This window comes from Salvelinus sp. IW2-2015, unplaced genomic scaffold (genome assembly GCF_002910315.2).
Source record: "Salvelinus sp. IW2-2015 unplaced genomic scaffold, ASM291031v2 Un_scaffold2465, whole genome shotgun sequence".
Taxonomy (NCBI): Eukaryota; Metazoa; Chordata; class Actinopteri; order Salmoniformes; family Salmonidae; genus Salvelinus; species Salvelinus sp. IW2-2015.
Genome location: NW_019943783.1, coordinates 70,887 through 94,522, shown reverse-complemented (window position 1 = coordinate 94,522; position 23,636 = coordinate 70,887). Strand labels below are relative to the sequence as shown.

General features: G+C 47.1%; 2 protein-coding genes across 2 annotated transcripts in view; both read left to right on the top strand.

Annotated features, from left to right (window-relative positions):
- LOC112074019 (janus kinase and microtubule-interacting protein 2-like) overlaps positions 1 to 17,677 on the top strand; it is a 32,963-nt gene extending 15,286 nt beyond the window's left edge. Inside the window, exons 5-18 of the mRNA XM_070440360.1 lie at positions 5,148 to 5,276; positions 5,470 to 5,598; positions 8,507 to 8,590; positions 9,774 to 9,836; positions 9,999 to 10,097; positions 11,971 to 12,072; positions 12,139 to 12,192; positions 12,349 to 12,414; positions 13,194 to 13,262; positions 13,401 to 13,478; positions 14,501 to 14,707; positions 16,760 to 16,825; positions 17,172 to 17,216; positions 17,301 to 17,677. Of these exons, the coding sequence (XP_070296461.1) occupies positions 5,148 to 5,276; positions 5,470 to 5,598; positions 8,507 to 8,590; positions 9,774 to 9,836; positions 9,999 to 10,097; positions 11,971 to 12,072; positions 12,139 to 12,192; positions 12,349 to 12,414; positions 13,194 to 13,262; positions 13,401 to 13,478; positions 14,501 to 14,707; positions 16,760 to 16,825; positions 17,172 to 17,216; positions 17,301 to 17,390 (1,281 nt within the window). The 3' untranslated portion in view covers positions 17,391 to 17,677. The remainder of the gene's footprint in view (positions 1 to 5,147; positions 5,277 to 5,469; positions 5,599 to 8,506; positions 8,591 to 9,773; positions 9,837 to 9,998; positions 10,098 to 11,970; positions 12,073 to 12,138; positions 12,193 to 12,348; positions 12,415 to 13,193; positions 13,263 to 13,400; positions 13,479 to 14,500; positions 14,708 to 16,759; positions 16,826 to 17,171; positions 17,217 to 17,300) is intronic.
- A 67-nt stretch (positions 17,678 to 17,744) lies between these two features.
- The window catches only part of LOC112074017 (uncharacterized protein C4orf50), a 20,885-nt gene continuing 14,993 nt past the window's right edge, over positions 17,745 to 23,636 (top strand). Inside the window, 5 exon segments of the mRNA XM_024141242.2 lie at positions 17,745 to 17,950; positions 18,539 to 18,754; positions 19,156 to 19,303; positions 20,962 to 21,807; positions 22,082 to 23,619. Of these exon segments, the coding sequence (XP_023997010.2) occupies positions 18,573 to 18,754; positions 19,156 to 19,303; positions 20,962 to 21,807; positions 22,082 to 23,619 (2,714 nt within the window). The 5' untranslated portion in view covers positions 17,745 to 17,950; positions 18,539 to 18,572.

Below are 23,636 nucleotides of genomic sequence, written 5' to 3'. Positions count from 1 at the left end.
CTCTGGGTGTCAGGGGATGACCTACAAACACGATGGTAAGGACTTTACTGTAGTACAGTGACTATTGAGCTGACTGGGTTGGTCCTGAGATCAATGGGAAGGACAATACTGTTGAGTTTATAAAATCAATGGGAAGGATGAGATTAGCCTTTATTTTTTAGAGATTATTGTGTGGATGATTTGTGTTTTGTAATCGGATGGTAAGGAATGGGGAAGTGCTTGTTCCAAGGTTCATGGACAGTCTACAGTATGTCACAGTGAGTGTTCTGTAGCATCATGGATTGGGTGAGTGTTCTGTAGCATCATGGATTGGGTGAGTGTTCTGTAGCATCATGGATTGGGTGAGTGGTTTCTGTAGCATCATGGGATGAGTGTTGTAGATGGATGTGATGATTCTGTAGCCATGTTTGTTCGCAGCATCAGGTGGGTGAGTGTTCTGTAGCATCATGGGTTTGGGTGAGTGTTCTGTAGCATCATGGATTTGGTGTAGTGCTTCTGTAAGCAATAGGGCTTTGTCGGTGATTCGAGCATCATGGTTGGGTGAGTGTCTGTAGCATCATGGGTTATGGGTGAGGTTCTGTAGCATATGGGTTGGGTGAGTGTGTCTGTAGCATCATGGGTTGGGTGAGGTGTTCTGTAGCATTCATGGATGGGTGAGTGCTTCTGTAGCATCATTGCGGATTTTCGGTGAGTGTTCTGTAGCATCATGCATGCGGTGAGTGATTTTACCACTATGGGTTGGGTGAGTGTTCTGTAGCATCATGGTGTGGGTGATGTTCGATGCATCATGTGATTGGTGAGTGTTCTGTAGCATTCATGGGTTGGGTGAGATGTTCTGTAGCATCTGGTTGGGTGAGTGTTTTTCTGTAGCATCATGGATTGGGATGTGTTGTAGCATCATGGAGTTGGGTGAGTGGTTCGTAGCATCATTGGGTTGGGTTGAGTGTTCTGTAGCATCATGGGTGGTGAGTGTTCTGCTAGCATCATGGATTGGTGAGTGTGTTCTGTAGCACCATGGGATTGTTTGAGTGTTCTTGTAGCATCAAATGGGTTGGGTGAGTTTTTACTCGTTGGGTGAGGGTCTATCAGTGGGTGAGTGCATTTTTAGCACTGGGTGGCAGTGTCTGTAGCATCATGGATGGGTGAGTGTTCTGCTAGCATCATGGATTGGGTGAGTGTTCTGTAGCCTCATGGCTTGGGTGAGTGTTCTGTAGATAGGATGGTGAGTGTTCTGCTAGCATCATGGATTGGGTGAGTGTTCTGTAGCATCATGGTTGGGTGAGTTTCTGTAGCATCGTGGTTGGGTGAGTGTTCTGTAGCATCATGGATTGGGTGAGTGTTCTGTAGCATCATGGATTGGGTGAGTGTTCTGTAGCATCATGGGTTGGTGTGAGTGTTCTGTAGCATCATGGATTGGGTGGTGTTCTGTAGCATCATGGATTGGGTGAGTGTTCTGTTAGCATCATGGGTTGGGTGAGTGTTCTGTAGCATCATGGATTGGGTGAGTGTTCTGTAGCATCATGGGTTGGGTGAGTGTTCTGTCATGTGGATTGGGTGAGTGTTCTGTAGCATCATGGATTTGGGTGAGTGTTCTGTAGCATCATGGATTGGGTGAGTGTTCTGTAGCATCATGGGTTGGGTGAGTGTTCTGTAGCATCATGGGTTGGGTGAGTGTTCTGTAGCATCATGGGTTGGGTGAGTGTTCTGTAGCATCATGGGTTGGGTGAGTGTTTGTAGCATCATGGGTTGGGTGAGTGTTCTGTAGCCTCATGGTTGGGTGAGTGTTCTTTAGCATCATGGATTGGGTGAGTGTTCTGTAGCATCATGGGTTGGGTGGAGTGTTCTGTAGCATCATGGGTTGGGTGAGTGTTTCTGTAGCATCATGGGTTGGGTGAGTGTTCTGTAGCATATGGTTTGGTGAGTGTTCTGTAGGCTCATGGATGTTGGTGAGTGTTCTGTAGCGATCATGGGTTTGGGTGAGTGTTCTGTAGCATCATGGGTTGGGTGAGTGTTCTGTAGCATCATGGTTGGGTGAGTGTTCTGTAGCATCGGATTGGGAGTGTTCTGTAGCATCATGGGTTGGGTGAGTGTATCTGTAGCATCATGGATTGGGTGAGTGTTCTGTAGCATCATGGGTTGGGTTGAGTGTTCTGCTAGCATCATGGTTGGGTGAGTGTTTCTGTAGCATCATGGATTGGGTGAGTGTTCTGTAGCATCATGGGTTGGGTGAGTGTTCTGTAGCATCATGGTTGGGGTGAGTGTTCTGAGCATCATGGATTGGTGAGTGTTATGTACATCATGGGTTGGTGAGTTTCTGTAGCATATGGATTGGGTGAGTGTTCTGTAGCATCGTGGATTGGTGAGTGTTCTGTAGCATCATGGGTTGGGTGAGTGTTCTGTAGCATCATGGTTGGGGTGAGTGTTCTGTAGCATCATGGATTGGGTGAGTGTTCTGTAGCATCATGGGTTGGGTGAGTGTTCTGTAGCATCATGGGTTGGGTGAGTGTTCTGTAGCCATCAGTGGATTGGGTGAGTGTTTCTGTAGCATTATGGGTTGGGTGAGTGTTTCTGTAGCATCATGGATGGGTGAGTGTTCTGTAGCATCATGGTTGGTGAGTGTCTGTAGATAGGGTTGGGTGAGTGTTCTGTAGCATGTGGATTGGTGAGTGTTCTGTAGCATCATGGATTGGGTGAGTGTTCTGTAGCATCATGGCGTTGGGTGAGTGTTCTGTAGCATCATGGATTGGGTGAGTGTTCTGTAGCAATCATGGATTGGGTGAGTGTTCTGCTAGCATCATGGATTGGGGTGAGTGTTCGTGTAGCATCATGGATTGGGTGAGTGTTCTGTAGCATTCTGGGTTGGGTGAGTGTTCTGTAGCATCATGGTTGGGTGAGTGTCTGTAGCTCATGGTGGGTGAGTGTGTTGTTGTGGTAAACCGTGGGGTGTGGGCTGAGCGTGCAAGATTAACACAGCGACAGGGAGGTTCTAGTCAGCACAACAAACTTTACTAAGCAAATAAAATAACATAACAACGAAATCATGTAGGTTTGTCTCGGTCCTTCTTCTCAGCTTCTGCTCTGTCGGTCTCTCTGTTCTCCCCCGCGGTGTGCCACAGTGCTCCTTTTATGTGGCCTCCACGGCTGGTTGGCACTTTCCCCTAATTACCTCTACTTGGAGCCATCCAYGCAAGGGGGGCACAGTCAGTGATCAGGGTGAACTTCCTCCCGAGGAGGTAATACTTAAGGGTGTCCAGTGCCCACTCCACAGCGAGGCAGTCCTTCTCGACAGTCGAGTAATTCTTCTCCCTCGGGAGGAGCTTCCTGCCTGGTCAGACGCGTCTGTCTGGACCAGTTTTTTTTGGGATAAGTCCGCGGTGATGAGTACCTGGTGCGAACATAGCGCATCCTTCAAGGCCTGGAACACCGCCTCTGTGTCATCCGTCCATCGCACCGTCTGGGGTAGTCGTGTCTTCGTTAGGTCTGTGAGGGGAGGAGCTATTGCGGCAAAGTTTGGTACAAATCGACTGTAGTAGCCTGCTAACCCCAGGAACGACTTCACCTGCCTCTTGGTTCGGGGGACCGGCCATTTCCTAATGGCAGCCATTGTTTCTCTTTTTTTTTCTTTGGGTTTCACATTTCCCCACCCGATCTGATAGCCCAGGTACTTCACCTCGGCGTAGCCCAGCTTGTACTTGCACTTGTGGGGGTTCGAGGTCAGACCTGCATCCCTTAGCACATCCACCACCGCCTGTAACCTACAGAGATGAGACTCCCAACTGTCACTGTACACAATTATGTCATCCAAATAAGCAGCAGTGCACTCACTGGGCGGGCAAAGGACGCGGTCCATGAGTCGCTGAAAGGTCGCTAGAGCCCCGTRGAGCCCGAAAGGAAGWACCTGGTAGTGGTATAACCCCCCCGGGGTGGAGAAGGCCATCTTCTCCCGGGAGGCCGCTGCCAGCAGCACCTGCCAGTACCCCTTCGTCAGGTCCAAGGTGCTGACGTATCTCTCCATCCCCAAGCGGTCAATCAGTTCATCCAYCCGGGGCATGGGGTAGATGTCGAACTTGCTGACCTCGTTCAGGCCCCGGAAGTCATTGCAAAAGCGGACGGATACGTCCGKTTTTGGTACCWGCACTATAGGGMTAGACCACTCACTGTGGRACTCCTCCAGTACCCCCATCTCTAGCACTGTCGTCACTTCCCATTGGACCGACCGCCCTCTCACATTTGRGTGCCTCATAATTTGCGGCCTGGTCGGCATTCAAGTCGAAGTAGKCCTTCTGGGCCTTCCCGGAGAGGTAGGGTGCCAACAGGCTGGCCCACTTGGGCCATCCTTCCCTCTGCGCCGTCCTCTCGAAGGTGCACAAATACATATCCACGTCATCTTCCTCCATTAACTTAACCAGGAACTGATTCGGGCCAGACTCCTGAGCCCTCCCAGCCTTCAACTGGGCTACCTCCGCTACCAGTCTGCGGTTTTGTTGGTGCTGCTTCTGCTGGCTGAGGATAAACTGAGCCACCAGTTCCTCCATGGTAATGTCCGTACGCTCGACCCCCACAGCACCCAAAGCAACTGAGATGCCCRCATTCTCCACCATATGTGGTAAACCGTGGGGTGTTGGCTTGAGCGTGCAGAGAGAACACCGCGACAGGGAGGTTCTAGTCAGCAAACACAACTTTACTAAGCAATAAAATAAACATTACAACGAAATCATGTAGGTTTGTCTCGGTCCTTCTTCGCAGCTTCTGCTCTGTCGGTCTCTCTGTTCTCCCCCGCGGTGTGCCACAGTGCTCCTTTTATGTGGCCTCCACGGCTGGTTGGCACTTTCCCCGAATTACCTCTACTTGGAGCCATCCGTGTCGGGTGCCCAGCCCGTGTACTCCCAGCAGAGGGAGGCAAAGTCGCAGCACCTACCTCCCCTCTATTACCAACCCCCGAGGTAGATACCACAGTGTGTGTTTCAAATAGTCTTCTCTCCTATTGTTGTTGTGTATGTGTGTGTGTAGATCAATATATTACAGCTCATCACTCCCTTTTTCTTTCCCCTTCTCTCTCTCCTTCTCTCGCTCTCCACCCTCCTCCCTCCCCCACTCTCTCCCTCCCCCTCTCTCCTCTTCCTCCCTCTCTCTCTCTATCTCTCCAGAGGCATGTTGTGGAGACATATTTTGGATTTGATGAGGAGTCTGTGGACTCTGAGACGTCGTCTCTGACCTCTTACAACACTGACCTCACAGACTGCACCCCTGCCACACCTGAGGAGGACCTGGAGGACGTAAGTGTGTTTGACCATGTCGCTACCCGGTCCTCTGTAGTTTAGTTGGTAGAGCATGGCTCTTGCAATGCCCAGATAGTGGGTTAAATTCCCTGGACCAACCGTGCGTAAAATGTATACATGCATGACTGTTTGTCGCTTTGGATAAAAGCGTATGCTATATGGCTTGTTATGTATTGTATTCATTCCCCAGGGTGTCTCTCGTGAAGAGTCAGAGCTGCGCTTCAGACAGCTGACCAGAGAGTACCAGGCTCTCCAGCGGGCCTACGCCCTCCTACAGGAACAGACTGGGGGGTCACACGATGCTGAGAGAGTGGCCAGGGTGAGTAGCTTTAACCTTTAACCCCTACAGCCTGCCCCTGATATCCCTCATTAGACTCCTGATGTGCCCATCACTGTCTCAAAACATGAGCTTTTGCCAAGAGGAGTACAAGAACAATGTTCTTCTATCATAACAGGCTGCAGGGTGTGCAGGTTAATGTTCTTCTATCTTAACAGGCTGCAGGGTGTGCAGGTTTTAATGTTCTATCTTAGCAGGCTGCCGGGAGTGCGAGGTATCTATTAACACTTAGTTTTGCATGTTTATTCAACAGGTCTAGGGTGTGCTCGTATCCAATTATCAGTGCTGGGTTAGCTCTTATATCTCTTTACAGCCCGCTGCGAGTGTGCAGGTTATAGTTCTATCTTAAACGGCTGCAGGGTGTGCAGGTTAATGTTCTATTCTTACAGGCTGCAGGGTGTGCAGGTTAACTGTTTCTATCTTAACAGCTGCAGGGTGTGCAGGTTAATGTTCTTATCTTACAGGCTGCAGGGTGTGCAGGTTATAGTTCTATCTTAACAGGCTGCAGGGTGTGCAGGTAATGTTCTATCTTAACAGGCTGCAGGGTGTGCAGGTTAAATGTTCTATCTTACAGGCTGCAGGTGTGCGGTTAATGTTTCTATCTTAACAGGCTGCAGGGTGTGCAGGTTAATGTTCTACTTCTTAACAGGCTGCAGGGTGTGCAGGTTAATGTTCTATCTTAACAGCTGCAGGGTGTGCAGGTTAATGTTCTATCTTTCAGGCTGCAGGGTGTGCAGGTTAATGTTCTATCTTAACAGGCTGCAGGGTGTTGCAGGTTGTGTTTTTCTATCTTAACAGCTGCAGGGTGTGCAGGTTAATGTTTTCTATCTTAACAGGCTCGGGTGTGGCAGAGTTAATGTTCTATCTTACAGGCTGCAGGGTGTGCAGGTTAATGTTCTATCTTAACAGGCTGCAGGTGTGCAGGTTAATGTTCTATCTTAACAGGCTGCAGGGTGTGCAGGTTAATGTTCTATCTTACAGGCTTGCAGGGTGTGCAGGTTAATGTTCTATCTTAACAGGCTGCAGGGTGTGCAGGTTAATGTTCTCTATCTTAACAGGCTGCAGGGTGTGCAGGTTAATGTTCCATTCTTAACAGGCTGCAGGTGTCAGGTTAATGTTTTCTATCTTACAGGCTGCAGGGTGTGCAGGTTAATGTTCTTCTATCTTAACAGGCTGCAGGTGTGGCAGGTTAATGTTCTATCTTTACAGGCTGCAGGGTGTGCAGGTTAATGTTCTATCTTACAGGCTGCAGGTGTGCAGGTTAATGTTTCTATCTTAACAGGCTGCAGGTGTGCAGGTTAATGTTCTATTCTTACAGGTCAGTGTGCAGTTAATGTTCTATCTTACGGCTGCAGGTGTGCAGGTTAATGTTCTATCTTAACAGGCCTGCAGGGTGTGCAGGTTAATGTTTTCTATCTTAACAGGCTGCAGGGTGTGCAGGTTAATGTTCTTCTATCTTAACAGGCTGCAGGGTGTGCAGGTTAATGTTCTTATCTTAACAGGCTGCAGGGTGTGCAGGTTAATGTTCTATTCTTACAGGCTGCAGGGTGTGCAGGTTAATGTTATTCTATCTTAGCAGGCTGCAGGGTGTGCAGGTTAATGTTTCTATCTTAACAGGCTGCAGGTGTGCAGGTTAATGTTCTATCTTAGCAGGCTGCAGGGTGTGCAGGTTAATGTTCTTCTATCTTAACAGGATGCAGGGTGTGCAGGTTAATGTTTATATTCTTAACAGGCTGGAGGTGTGCAGGTTAATGTTCTATTTCTTAACAGGCTGCAGGAGTGCAGGTTAATGTTCTTCTATCTTAACAGGTGCAGGGTGTGGCAGGTTAATGTTCTATCTTAACAGGCTGCAGGTGTGCAGGTTAATGTTCTATCTTAACAGGCTGCAGGGTGTGCAGGTAATGTTCTATCTTAACAGGCTGCGGGTGTGCAGGTTAATGTTCTTCTACTTAACAGGCTGCAGGGTGTGCAGGTTAATGTTCTATCTTAACAGGCTGCAGAGGTGTGCAGGTTAATGTTCTATCTTAACAGGCTGCAGGGTGTGCAGGTTAATGTTCTATCTTAGCAGGCTGCAGGGTGTGCAGGTTAATGTTATATCTTAACAGGCTGCAGGGTGTGCAGGTTAATGTTCTATCTTAGACAGGCTGCAGGGTGTGCAGATTAATGTTCTATCTTAACAGGCTGCAGGTGTGCAGGTTAATGTTCTATCTTAACAGGCTGCAGGGTGTGCAGATTAATGTTCTATCTTAACAGGCTGCAGGGTGTGCAGGTTAATGTTTCTAACTTAACAGGCTGCAGGGTGTGCAGGTTATGTTCTATCTTAACAAGCTGCAGGGTGTGCAGTTAATGTTCTATCTTAACAGGCTGCAGGGTGTGCAGGTTAATGTTCTATCTTAACAGGCTGCAGAGGTGTGCAGGTTAATGTTCTTCTATCTTAGTAGGCATGCAGGGTGTGCAGGTTAATGTTCTATCTTAACAGGCTGCAGGGTGTGCGAGTTAATGTTCTTCTATCTTAGTAGGATGCAGGGTGTGCAGGTTAATTTCTATCTTAACAGGCTGCAGGGTTGTGCAGGGTTAATGCTTCTTCTATCTTAACAGGCTGCAGGGTGCAGGTAATGTTCTTCTATCTTAACAGGCTGCAGGGTGTGAGCAGTATGTTCTTCTATCTTAACAGGCTGCAGGGTGTGCAGGTTAATGTTCTTCTATCTTAACAGGCTGCAGGGTGTGCAGGTTAATGTTCTATCTTAACAGGCTGCAGGGTGTGCAGGTTAATGTTCTTCTATCTTAGCAGGCTGCAGGTGTGCAGGCTTTTGTTCTAGCCCAGCACTAACTCACCTGATTGAACTGACTTGACTCTGTTCTCTGATTGGCTACGTTCACCTTCCCCCAGAACCGTGAGCAGCTGCAGGCAGATCTGATTGGGTGCCAGGCGAAGATCGCCGACCTGGAGAAGGCATTGGCTGAGAGGGGGCAGGTAAAAGAGGAAGTGGGCGGGGAGAAGACTGGGAGGTCCCTGGCTGCTCCGCTCTCATTGGCCCTGCTGCTTGTCTGTCTTGGGGCTTTGCTTTTGGCCTGGCGCTACGGCTACGCCGACCGGATCTGCCGCAGGATCTTGTGATGTCACTCTGATGATGTCACAACTCTGCCCTGTGTGTGTGCTCCACTGTCGTTGACAGTATTTTAATGTATATGGTCTATTTTCTCTGGAAAAGATCATCAGGATTTATCTCCTCATGATCATGAGAAAACTGATGATAAACAAATCAGCCAGTCATCAAATTTTACCTAGCATTTACAAATTTGACTCTGAAGAAACAAGGTTAATGAAGATATATATATATACTGTATTGTCTTAATTATGTGACATTATGTGGAAATCATCTTCAATCAGTTCCTCTGTAAAGATATATCAATTACATTATTTCCTTGGATAAGTCATGATATTTGTAAAATCAGATTGAAATCCATTTTGAGAAGTGTATATGGATTTTGGGGTCAAAACAAAACAAATGCACCATGATGCAAATCACATAGATTGTTCAATCCTCTTGTTGATTGCTCAGCCTGATATCAATAGACTGAATAGATCTAATACCGAGCAGCGTTTCACAGAGGTCAGAACTCATAGCATCCTCCATCATTCTCTGGTACCTGTTGCATGCCTCACATTTACTGCATGTTGCCTGTTTGTGTCATTGTGGCATTGTTGCACTTTCTGTTGCACTGCTCTCACCTCTGGTGCCTCAATATTCCTGAATCTCTGTTCAGCATGCTGTTCACTGTACCAATACAGATTTCTGAGCACATTTCTCTGTATTTCTGGTCATTCTGGTGGTGAACTTTCTCTGTTTCTTTTTGGCTCAATAAAACCATGTTACAGCAATATCTTTTGTGTTTAACTTGTGGTTGCATGCATGTGTGCTGACTATTTGAATGCATTTTATCACTTATTTTGGGCTTGTGGGTCTCAGTTCAGAAACGGACAGTTTGGGCTAGGACTCACCCGGTGTGGCTGAATCTCTTTGGGTTGGGGTGCTCATGCATGTACATTGTACAGTATCCCCTATGGGTGGCAAGGTGCTCTTATCTCCCTTATCATTCTGTGTTGTGATACTTTAGTTTTCCTCTGAGGTGTGTGTGACCGTATRTTTCTCCAGGACTCTAAGTGGGTGGAGGAGAAGCAGTACTTCATCAGGACCAAAAAGGAACTCCACGACAAGGTAAGGTACATCCTACTCCTCTGTCACTCAGCACCGTCCTGTGAGCAATCTGGAAGGAAAGGACACTCGGATTGGGCGCCTTTGAGTGTATACTTTTATTAGATACATGGTTTATCTAATGTGGCAGGAAATACAAAAATGTGTGTGTGTGTGTGTGTGTAGATGTGTGTGTTACAGCAAGCTGAGTGGAAGCTGCAGGCGGCGGTGCAGGACGTGAGGGACCAGAATGAGCTGCTGGAGTTCAGAGTGCTAGAGCTGGAAGTAAGAGAGTGCRCCATCAAACTGTCCCCAGGGGGCGACACCGGTCTCCAGTCCCCACGCAAGACCTACATACAGTGACCAAAACACACACACAAGCGTGCTAGTAGCAGAGGAGGCTGGTGGGAGGAGCTATAGCAGGACGGGCTCATTGTAATGGCTGGAATGGAATATATGGAATGGTATCAAACACACAAAAAAAACATGTTGGATTCCGTGACACAAATTCCATTACAGCCATTACAGTGAGAGCATCCTCCTATAGCTCCTCCCACCAGCCTCCTGGGGCGCTTAGTACAGCGTACACACGCACGCACACAAACATACACACTACTGTGCCTCGACCCATTGTATGTACCTTGTATTCTGACCRCCTTACCATCCCCACTGAACTGGAAAAGTTTATTTTTTTAAATTGAAAGATGTACAAGAATGTTGTCTTTAGTGAGATGAATATAATTTTGAATGGAATAAAATGTGTTCAAGTTCACCATCTGCCCATCTTTGTTCATTTGTCTCCTCCTTGCATGTAGTTGTTCTTAAGTTTCTTTATGTTCATTAAAAAGGCAGTCGTATGATGAAGATCTCTTGATTGTTATCCATAATAGAAGATTATCGACTGCATGGCTTTCCTCCTTTCAGGTTCTGCCTCCAACAACTGATGTAGGATATCTTTAATGAGCTCTTTCATATACTTTTTTAGAGTATCTTTCATAGTATCCTTTTTTTCTATCTTTCATGATGACTTCATAGGAGATACTCGATCACTTCAAGAAGGTATCAAAGAAACTCGTAATACACACATGAGAATGGGTTGAATGGACCCAAAGAGCCACTCAGTCACTTAAACTCGTCCATTTGAACTCCCAGAGTATGTTTTAAAACCCTATTACTTTACTTTGGTTTTAAATCATGTTTCTCCACCTAACTCATTTGGACAGATCCTGAGCATGCTATCCTCATCATGTAAGTACTGTACATCATTCAGTTCAGTTCCCAACCATGACCCATTCAGTTCAGTTCCCAACCCTGACCAGTTCAGTTCAATTCCCAACCCTGACCCATTCAGTTCAGTTCCCAACCCTGACCCGTTCAGTTCCCAACCATGACCCATTCAGTTCAGTTCCCAACCCTGACCCATTCAGTTCAGTTCCCAACCATGACCCGTTCAGTTCCCAACCCTGACCCATTCAGTTCAGTTCCCAACCACGACCCATTAAGCTCAGTTCCCAACCATGACCCATTCAGTTCAGTTCCCAACCATGACCCATTCAGCTCAGTTCCCAACCCTGACCCGTTCAGTTCCCGACCCATTCAGTTCAGTTCCCAACCCTGACTCATTCAGTTCAGTTCCTAACCCTGACCCATTCAGTTCAGTTCCTGACCTATTCAGTTCCCGACCCATTCAGTTCAGTTCGCAACCCGTTCAGTTCCCAAACCTGACCTGTTCAGTTCCCAACCTTGACCCATTCAGTTCATTTCCTGACCCATTCAGTTCCTGACCCATTCAGTTCGGTTTCCAATCCTGACCCGTTCAGTTCAGTTCCCAACCCTGACCCGTTCAGTTCTCAACCCTGACCAGTTCAGTTCCCGACCCATTCAGTTCCTGACCCATTCAGTTCCTGACCCATTCAGKTCAGTTCCCAACCCTGACCCATTCAGTTCAGTTCCCAACCCTGACKCATTCACTATTAGTCTCACACACCAGTCTACCCAACCAGAATATTAGTTGTGATTGTACTGTCCCCTTTAGAGGGCTGGCTGTTGTGGTCTGTAAATTAGACTGGTAGGACTGTTTGTGTGTGTGTGTGTGTGTGTGTGTGTGTGTGTGTGTGTGTGAATGAGGGCTGGGTTAACTGTCTTTGTTGTCCATTAGGAGAGGGAACACAGGCTTCCAGCCATGGGATTCCACATGACTACCTTCCCAGAGAACAGCAACAGCGCTCTGCAGATCTTCTGTCACCAGGAGGGCATCAAGGTAACACAAACACACACATTCTCCCTCTCGCAGCGTATGTAAACTGGATGTGTAATCCCTCTTTAGGACGTGGTTATTCCAGATCTGATGAAGAAACTGGATATCCTGGGAGATAATGGGGTGAGTTTACACTCTCTCCACTGTTCCTAATACTCTCAATAAAATGATCTTACTAACATTCACAATGCTATTTTCTCCCTCAATTAAAACCTTAATAAATACTTTTATCCCTCCCCGATCCTCTATATCCATTTCCTGTCTCTTCTTCGTCTCCAGAACTTGCGTAACGAGGAGCAGATTGTTGTCATCCAGGCGGGGACGGTTCTGTCAATGTGTGAGAAGGTCAGTCTCTCCTTCTCCAACAACACTGGAACATTGTTACATTGTGGGAGGCAACCCATCTGCCTCCTCTTCCTCCTCTTCCTCCTTCTCGTCTTCCTCCTCCTCCTTCTCGTCTTCTTCCTCCTCTTTCTTCTTCTCCTCTTCCTCCTCTTCAACTATTCCTCCTTCTTTTCCTCCTCCACCTCCTTCTCGTCTTCCTCCTCCTCTTCCTCCTCATCTTTCTCCTCTTCCTCCTTCTTGTCTTCCTCCTCCTTCTCGTCTTCTTCCTCCTCCTTCTCGTCTTCTTCCTCCTCTTTCTTCTTCTCCTCTTCCTCCTCTTCAACTATTCCTCCTTCTTCTTTTCCTCCTCCACCTCCTTCTCGTCTTCCTCCTCCTCCTCCTCTTCCTCCTCCTCATCTTTCTCCTCTTCCTCCTTCTTGTCTTCCTCCTCCTTCTCGTCTTCTTCCTCTTTCTTCTTCTCCTCTTCCTCCTCTTCAACTATTCCTCCTTCTCCTCCTTCTTTTCCTCTTCCACCTCCTTCTCGTCTTCTTCCTCCTCTTTCTCCTTCTCCTCTTCATCCTCTTCAACTATTCCTCCTTCTCCTCCTTATTTTCCTCTTCCACCTCCTTCTCTTCTTCCTCCTCCTTCTCCTCCTCTTCCTCTTTCTCCTTCTCCTCCTCCTCCTTCTTATCTCTGAGCCTGCCTCTTACACCTACTGGTCCATTATCTACTGAGTATTTAACTGTACAGTATGTGTTGAGTGTCTCTCTCTGTCTCTCTCTCTCTCCCTCCCTCCATAGTGGTTAAAACAGATAAACAGCACAGAGGCAGCCTTGACCCAGAAGATGATTGACCTGGAGAATGAGACGGTGAGAGACCCCAAAAAAACATCTGACCAAGTATCAGTGGTTTTTCACTSTCTCTGACGTGACGCCATTGTCATGGTGATGCAATGTGATACCCCGTGATGTGATTTCATATCCTGTGTTGTGCTGTGGCTGTTCCAGGACCAGTTCAGTAAGCAGAAGGGTTTCATGGAGGAGGAGCTGGACTACAGGAAGCAGGCCCTGGATCAGGCCTACATGGTACGACACAGCAACATGATGGGAGAGGAGGGTTACTGCTTGTAGGAACATGGGTGGTGGTCCTCAGTTGGTAGAGCATGGAACTTGAAGTTGCAATGCCAGGATAGTGGGTTAGATTCCCAGGAAACACCTGTTCGTAAAATGTATGCACGCATCACTGTAAGTCGCTTTGGTTAGAAGCGTCTGCTAAATGGCATATATTGTATTATAATTATATATTACAATAGTCCTTATATTATCAAGATGACATGCAATAGTTTCATAAAGTATATGTTTTAGACCTAGATGTAGACCCACTGTCAGCACTCTAAATGATGTAAACCCATAAAACATCACTAACCCACAGACCAAACCCTGCTGTTTGAGTTTGTCATGTGTTGTCGGGATACTGCATCTTCTACCTCAATGAACCCGTGTTTGCACTGGGTACTAAAGGACAGAACGAGACACACCCTACTGGCTGGGGAGAATGGCTGTGCATTAACTGTTCAGACACATCCCTAACACTCTCAGATGAGAACAGTACGATCCCGAGACAGGATGTCTAGTGATTCCCTCAGTGAAGTGTGTAATTCTAATGAGACTGTATCAAGAGGAACTACACGTAGACTAGAGATGTGTGAATGTTCCCAGTACAGAGAAGCCCGTATGTTTTACATTCTTCCCCTCTCTAACTTGATTTAACCGTCACTACCACCATGAGTCAGGTAACAACAGGAGTATCTAGCACTCACCATTTATTCATTTGATTCAGTGTGTGTTTTTGTGTTTTTAGTTCCACTTTATACAGTGTCAATAGAAGCATGTTTTTACATGGTCACTACACTGACATTATAAGCCGTAAACAGGCRTAACAGTTGTAMGTACTATGTAACAAAGTGGACTTAGTACCTACACTGTAGTTACCATGAAATTACCATGAAAAACACACCATTATAGTGACACTAGATATAAAGYGGAACAGTGTTTTCCATCTCGGCCATGATCACAGTGGCGTACCTGTGTATGTGGCTGTATGGCAGAGGATCGCAGAGCTGGAGGCGACTCTGTATAGCGCTCTGCAGCAGGAGCCGGGGGGGCGTGCGGTCGCAGAGTCTCTGTCCAACAGGCAGCGGGAGGAGCTGGGGCTAGCMGTGGACAAACTGCGGAGGCAGATACTCAGGCAGAGCCGCCAGTATGACAGTCAGATCTTACAGGAGCGCATGGAGCTCCTACAGCATGCCCAGCAGGTAAGGAAAGGCCTTAACCTGCAGCCGCCACAGAGAAAAGATGCAGTATCCCTCCTGCTTGTGTGTGTGTGTGTGTGTGTGTGTGTGTTTCCTTGTATTTTGTGTATTCCACCAAACCTCAACATTTCACAAAAGTCCTATCCTTATTCTATTAGTCTTTATGCTCCTAACATTAACATGACACTCCTAACTGCAACACAACACTCCTAGCCTCAACACAACACTCCTAACCTCAACACAACATTCCTAGCTTCAACACAACACTCCTAACCTCAACACGACACTCCTAACCGCAACACGACACTCCTAACCGCAACACGACACTCCTAACCTCAACACGACACTCCTAACCTCAACACGACACTCCCAACCTCAACACGACACTCACTCCTCCAACACGACACCTACCTCAAACACGACATTCCCTAACCTCAACACGCACTCAATAACCTCAAACCGATCAACTCCTAACCTCAACAACGACACTTCCCAACTCAACACGACACTCCAACCTCAACACGACATCCATAACTCTCAAACACGATAATCTAACCTCAACCAAGACACTCCTACACGTCAACACGACACTCCCTCAACACGGACACTCCCATACCGTCAACGACACCCAAACTCAACACGACACCCATAACTCAAACGACACTCCTAACTCAAACATCAACCTCCACACACGGCACTCCAACCTCAACAACGGCACTCACTAAAACACCTCACACGACATCCTAACTCAACACGACACTCCTAACCTCAACACTCCTAACCTCAACACGACATCACCCTCAACACGACATTCTCCAACCTCAACACGACACTCCTAACCTCAACACGACACTCCTCGACCTGTCAACACGAACCTCCGACTCAACCTACACTCCAACAACTCAACAGCACCCTAACCTCAACACGACACTCCCAACCTCAACCAGACACTCCTAACCTCAAACACGACACTCCTAACTCAACACGACACTCCTAACCTCAATCAACGACACTCCTAACCTCCTAACACGACACTCCTAACCTCCAACACGACACTCCTAAACCTAACTCGACACTCAACCCACTGACCTCAACCGAACACGACCTCCTCAACACCACTCCTAACTCAACACGACACTCCTAACCTCAACACGACACTACCTACACCTCAACACGACACTCCTAACCTCAAACACCTCCTAACTCAAAACGACACTCTCACCTCAACACGACACTCCACCTCAACAGACACTCCCAACACTCGACACTACAACTCAACCTCAACACGACACTCCTAACCTCAACACGACACTCCTAAACCTCAACCACTTCTCTCAAGCAACTACATCAAACGTTCTAATCAGTTACACAATAGGAGTTTACTAAAGACATCAATTATAATAGAACATTCTCCATAACCGACCTGCAGCTGAGACATTTTTCTTAGTCTTCTCTTCATTGGTCTCTCCTCCACCAGCCCTGCTGGGTGCAATACAGGATCTCAACCTAATCCCGTCCCCCAAAAACAGCTCTTTTCCAGGCCCTGCCTCTCCTCTGGCTGACTCAGCCTCCCGTGGTTATGATCTAAGCAGCTTTTAGGGAGAATGTGATCAGTGTGGTTCCATTGTTTCATAACTCTATCAGGATTACTTCCAGTGAAGGTTTTGGATTTCCCGCTTGTCTGAGTMTGTCTCAAATAGTGTTTAGAGGAGAGGAAAGGAGCAAATGGAAGTGTGCGTGCGTGTGTAGCCAAGACCAAAGGTCAGTCAACAAATCAGCTCATGTGGTCTGAACAAAGATTCACCATTGTTCCACTTGCTCGTTGTCATGGCAGCAGGATTTTTTTTATTTGACGCTCTGCAACAGCTGCCATGGTAACATGGGAGTAGGGCAGCTTCTGGGAATACATGTGGAAAGGGTTGTCGTCACTTTCATTAGCAACTGTTTAACAACCACAACCATTTATTTGTTCTACTTCTAAACTATAATACAGAGCCTGTGGTCAGTAGGAAGTTGACCTCCTGAACCATATGTTCCGTGTTATTTGCCTTACAGAGAATAAGACAGTTGGAAGGCATGATTGACATGCAAAAGAGACAAGTCAAGGAAATTGAAGAAAAGGTATATATGTAATTTCTCTCTCTGTCTAAGAAACATCTATGTATGTGTTGTGGGCACAGGTGGCTAGTGGAACCTAATTTGGGGAGGATGGGCTCATAGTAAYGGCTGGAAGGRAAMAAAATGAATGGTATCAAACACATGGTACCACTCTATTCACTTYATTCCAACTATTATTATAAGCCTCCCTTCACCAGCCTCCTGTGGTTGTGGGTCATGTGAGCGGGCAGTAGGACTCTTCAGTTAGAATTCTGAACAGTAACGTGTCTTCTTCTCTCCTTTTTTTAACATTCTTTAACATTRTTATGATTTGTTTAGTTCTTCTTCCTCTTTTTGTTTTTCTCTCTAGCTTTTATTATTGTGCCTTAATGACACTGACACGGACCGACATCAGGTAATGACACACAGCGACGCAACCTCCCTAATACTGTGTAAGAACAGGAGGATGACGCTGACGATCAATTGTCTGTTTCCTCAGGTGCTAAGGCGCTCGGGTGGAGAAACACACAACATGTTTGTTTTTTTAATGTGTTTTTTAGATGGTTCACAAACCTTATGTCTTTTTTGATAAACATGCACTTTTAACCTGGGATGCAAAACATAACAAAACCATGACTTTAAAAAGTGAACAAATACCAGAGACATATAAAGAGAGGTGTATCAGTGTTTTTTTATAGAAAGGAAGCCTCGCCTACMATTTCTGGAAGTGGAACAATTAGCCAAACTCTAAMGTGAGTTCTAAAAAGCATAAACATTGTGACTGGAACACTGAAGCGGGTCAATAAGGACAACATTGATTGAGACACTGCCTCAGATGAATTTAGAACCACACAACGAAAGAGTGCAATTGGAGAGGAGGGAGGAGGAGGAGGAGAGGAAGAAGAAGGGGGAAGATGGGGAGGGGGAAAGAAAGCAGGAGGCCTTTCTAACACAGACTAGCCAAGTCCTGGGCACTGGACCTTCCCGGAAAGCTCAGCGCATGAGGGTCTCCATGGAAACGGCCGTCACGGCCACGTTGAAAGGGTAAGAAGTGAAAGCTCTGAGTAGGTGCCGCAGTAGAGAGACACCAGAGGACTGAGGGGACGGGAGGAGTCTAGTCTGTGGAAGACAACAAAGAATCTTCAGTAGGTAAGTTACTTTATATTATCACAGCACTGTATTTTACAATTATGTCTAACTTTAGGTACCTTGACAAAACAAACCCAACACAAATACTTCCTCCTTCTGCTCTGTTCTGCAGTTCTGAGTTATCCATTGGCTTCACATTGCATTCATTCATTAGCTTAATCAGAGTTACGCAATAACTTKGCTAACTGGGAGAGATGGGTGATGGGATGAGGGGGCGGGGCTTGTTGTGGTTAGGGAGAGGAGGTGGTGAGGTAACTTTAGACGCATGTCTGAAGCTAGTCAGCTACTTGCTGCAGCCGAGCTACTGCTCTCATGATTAATGCAATTTGTATGAGTGTGTGTGTGTTACACCACAGCAAAGGGTCAAGAAAGAGAAGGAAGAGAGGACAGAGAGAGAAGCGAAGGGAGAGAAAGAGGGAGGTCAGAGAGGTATAGAGAGAAGGAGGGGAGGGGCGGGAGTTTTTGAGAAAGAGAGGGGGGTATGACTGAGGTTGGAGAAGGAGTGTGTTTGCTGGTTTGCTACCAGACAGTGGATGAATGCAGGGAGAGGATCAGTAAGGTTTCTGAATGGAAACCGTTGGTTTGCAGGTTCTAGAGAGGAGGTCACCCATGAACAACAACCATGGAGGGGAACATGATTACAACAGCGGGGACCGGAACCGGAGCTGACTCTGTAACCATGGTAACAGGTCCCACTGGCACCCCGGACCTCCAGGTTCTGACACACAGAGTGAAGCTTCTAGAGCACAGCCTGAGAGACAACGTCAGCTCCTTCACTGAGTCTGAGAGCGCTCTGCACAACAGGTGAGGAGCAGGTGACATAGAGACAGGGATCACGTATCACACAGCTACAACATATGGCCACAACCATATCACATTGCACATCCTGTTCTCACATGCAGCTTACCAAGCAGCATTTTGCCATAGTAACAGACAGTTGGTTACCTCTTAGCATGATATCACTGTGTGTGGGGTTTATTTCAAACATTGCAGCCAGTAAGGTATGTGTGCACACTTCTACTTTCTCTTGGACTGATGACAGGCAAAAACAATTTGACAGTAGGATGTCTCATCTAATGCTAATGTAATGCTATGCTAGTCATGTAATGCTATGCTATTCATGCAATTCTATGCTATTCTTGCTATTCATGTAATGCTATGAAAATGTAATGTGATCTAATGAATCATGTCGTCCTCCTGTGCAGGATTAGAGAGTTGGAGGTGTCAGAACAGAGCCTGCTACAGAAGGTGGAGGACCTTACTGCCAACTCAGTCCTCCACTGCCCCAGCATGCTGCAGCGCCAGAGGCTGGATGAGCGGCTCCACACGCTGAGGGAGGAGGTACGCTCCATGGTGAGAGACAGAATTGAGCTTTACATGAGCTTCAATGAGGCATAGCAAACATACGAGTACTGGAAGCTGTACTGTACATGCTATGTCAAGCCTGTTTGAACTCAGGCTATTAGCTGTTTATAGTGGTAAACCGTTGTAACTTCAGGGTAGTGTAACCTGTTGTAACTCAAGGTAGTTGTAAACCTGTTGTAACTCAGGTAGTGTAGTATAAACCTGTTGTAACTCAGGTATTAGTGTCGTGTAAACTGTTGTAACTAGGTATAGTGTAGTGTAGCCTGTTGTAACTCAGGTTTTAGTGTCGTTGTAAACCTGTTGTAACTCAAGGTATTAGTGTAGTGTAAACCTGTTTTAACTCAGGTATTGTGTAGTGTAACATGTTGTAACTCAGGTATTAGTGTAGTGTAAGCCTGTTGTAACTCAAGTGTTAGTGTAGTGTAACCTGTTGTAACTCAGGTATTAGTGTAGTGTAAACCTGTTGTAACATCAGGGTTTAGTGTAGTGTAAACCTGTTGTAACTCAGGTATTAGTGTAGTGTAAAACCTGTTGTAACTCAGGTATTAGTGTAGTGTAACCTGTTGTAACTCAGGTAGTGTAGTGTAAATGTTGTAACTAAGGTATTAGTGTAGTGTAAACCTGTTGTAACTCAGGTATTAGTGTAGTGTAAACCTGTTGTAACTCAGGTATTAGTTGTGGTTAAACCTGTTTGTAACTCAGGTATTAGTTTGTAGTGTAAACCTGTTGTATACTCATGGTATTAGAGTGTAGTGTAAACTGTTGTAACTCAGGTATTAGTATAGTGTAAACTGTTGTAACTCAGGTATTTAGTGTAGTGTTAAACTGTTTGTAATTCAGTTATTGATGTAGTGTAAACATGTTGTAACTCAGTATTAGTGTGTGTACCTGTTGTAAACTCAGGTTTAGTGTAGTGTAAAACCTGCTTGATATTCTCAGGTATTAGTGTAGTATAAACCTGTTGTAACTCAACGTATTAGTGTAGTGTAAACCTGTTGTAACTCGGATATTTAGTGTAGTGTAAACCTGTTGTAACTCAGGTATTAGTGTAGTGTAAACCTGTTGTACTCAGTATTAGTGTAGTGTTAACCTGTTGTACTTCAGGTAGTTAGCTGTATAGTTGAAGCCTGTTGTAACTCAGGTATTGTGTAGTGCTAAACCTGTTGTAACTCAGGTATTAGTGTAGTGTAAACCTGTTGTAACTCAGTATTAGTGTAGTGTATAAACCTGTTGTAACTCAGTATTAGTGTTAGTGTTAAACCTGTGTACTGTTAAACCTGTGTTAACTCAGGTATTAGTGTAGTGTAAACCTGTTGTAACTCAGGAGTATTAGTGTCTGTGTACTGTTTGTAACTCAGGTATTAGTGTAGTGTAAACCTGTGTAACCTCAGGTGTGTAAACCTGTTTTAACTCAGGTATTAGTGTAGTGTAAACCTGTTGTAACTCAGGTATTAGTGTAGTGTAAACCTGTTGTAACTCAGGTATTATTGTAGTGTAAACCTGTTTTAACTCAGGTATTTGTGTAGGGTAATTTATTGTACTTTATTGTAATTGTAAGAAGAAGGAGAATGCAGGGAGTATGCGAGTATCATAACTCTATTGTAGCTCATGTGTAAATTATTGTAATCTCCCTGTCTCTGTCCCAGTCCCAGGAGAAGGAGCGTGGGGACCGTGTGTGGAGGGAGAGGCTGCGGCGCTGTCAGGCCCAGCTCAGGGCTAAAGAAGAGGAGATGGGCCGCCAGTCTCAGTACTTTGAGCTCTTCAAGAGCCAGCTGCACCACAAGCTAGGCCTGGCCAGAGACAGAGAGCAGGGCCTGCAGACCAGACTCCACCAGCTGGAGCGACCGGTGCTGGAGATGAACGTATCTGCTGCCACCTACATAGCCCCTGTCAACACAGCTAGCACCAACTCCGTTACTGCAGACAATGTCAATCCCATCATGGTACCAACCTCAGGCCAACAGAGAACAGAGACAGAGAGACTTCCCCACCCAAGGGAGGAAGGAGAAGGAGAGGAGGAGGACGGTGAGGAGAAGACACAGCGGAGACACTACGGACAACAGCTCCAGCAGAAGCAGGGAGCGGATGATAGACAAATAGAGGGAGAAAGAGAGGGGGAGGAAGGGGAAGAGGGTGAGAGTCTGGGGGGTGAGGACCTCAGGGTTCTGCTGGAAAGGGAGGAGCAGAAGCTGGCGGAGCAGAGGGGGCTGATGGAACAGCTGCAGGAAGCGCAGGAGAACAACCACTTCTTGTCCTGTACGTTGGAGGAGATGAGGACGGTGGTCCACAGACTGAAGCTGACAGAGAGCTCCCTGATGGAGGAGGTGGAGGAGCTGCAAGAGGAGAACCAGAGACTGTGTCAGAGGCTCAGCCACACCCTGAGACAAACCAACCACAGCCTGGGTTCTACTGACCCCAGCCTGGCTACCTCCCTGCCAAACACCCCTGGCCTGGGTCAACCAGTTTCCTGCTCTGTGGACAACACTGACCCGGTGAGTGATGAGATGAAAGATCATGTAGAGGGACTCTGTAAATCAGTGTAAGAGTTGGAGAGTTAAGCCTCAAGAAAGTGAATGATTATGATTATAAGCAAACCTTATTTTAGGATTGTAAAATGGATTATAATGTGGGATTATCATGGGTCCAAAGTGGAATGTTGATCTGAGTAACTACAGAAGAACTAACGAGTGTGGCCGGCTTGTGTGTTTGAGACTGGGATCTGCTTTTTGATGAACCTCTAATGTTTAATGTTCATCATCTATGCAGGTGAAGATGATCCCAGGCCAGTCTTCACTAGACACACCTCCCTCTGCTCAACACCATGGAGCAACAGAGAGGTCACAGGAAAACTCCACTCTGCCTCTGCCCCAGCCGGACCTCCTGAACCTCTCAGGCCACCGTAGCCAGAACCCCGGCCTCATATCCCTGGGTACTAAGAGCGTTGAGGGTCTGGGGGAGTTGACCCTGAGGGACTGGTGTCCTGGTCCTGGGGGCTTCCCCTCTCTCAACCTGGAGGAGGGGACAAGCGAGGAGACTGAGGCCCTGAGAGAGGCTTACAGGAGCATGGGGGGCGACATGGACTCACTCCGGGACCACAGGGACCAGCTGGAGAGCACTCTACGACACACACAGGACCAGCTACACARGGTGACCGAGGAGAACGCCCGACTGAAATGTAAACTCAGGGAGCAGGGAGAAACAGGGGCCTGCGAGGTGGAGCAGTGGTCCTCGCTTGTAGGCGAGAGCATGACAAATGTCCAGGAAAACAAGGTGCCAACTCCAAACCTAATACCCCAGGGTAGCAGAGAGCTCACTGCAACTCCATATCAGAATGATACTATCCTAGCCTTAGCCCAGGATGACCTGTCCCTGTATGCCTTAGCCCAAGATGACCTAGCCCTAGCCTTGAACCAGGAGAACCGGGCCCTGGGCAGGCGTATCCAGGAGCTCCTAGCCCACATAGAGAGCCAGGAGGGGGAGAGTGAGAGGGAGCTAGTCCAGCTCAGGCTGCAGGTGTCCCTGTTAGAGAGGGAGAGCACCAGGCTGGAGCAGGAGAACCTGGAGCAGGGAGGTCTCATCACTGAGCTGACCAGGAAGACTGAGGATGACCTCAACACTATCATAGAGCTGCAGGAAAGACGGGTCGAGAGCGGTCAGCTAGGCCTACAGCAGTGTGACAGTGGTTTGACCACTGAGTCAGAGTGCGGTCAACAGGGTGAGCATGCGGTCGGCTCAGTGCTAGCTCAACAGGGTGAGCATGCGGTCGGCTCAGTGCCCGCTCAACAGGGTGAGCATGCGGTCGGCTCAGTGCCCACTCAACAGGGTCAACCCACAGTAGGGGTTGTGACCAGTCTACTAGGTGATCAGACGCCAGGGTCAGTGAATAGTGGTGTACCACAGGTTGACCACACAGTCGAGTCAGTGTGTGGTCAGCAGGAGGACCGTTTGACCACGGAGTCAACGTGCAGGCTTAGAGAGAAGAGGGACGAGCTGATTGGCTATCTCAGTGATCTCAAAGAGGAAAGAGAACAGGTAGCCCTCTCACTTAGCAGTCAGACAGAGGAGAAACACCAGCTAACACGCTCCATGTGGGTTCTGAAAGAAGAACGTGACCAGATCCATAAGTCACTCTGCGGTTTAAAAGAAGAGAAAGAACAGCTGACAAGGACCCTCTGTGGTCTGAAAGATGAGAGAGACAAGGTGATGCGGTCAATGTGTGGTTTAAAAGAGGAGAGAGACCAGCTAGTTAAGTCAATGTCTGGACTCCAGGAGGAGAGAGACCAGCTAGTTCAGTCAATGTCTGGACTCCAGGAGGAGAGAG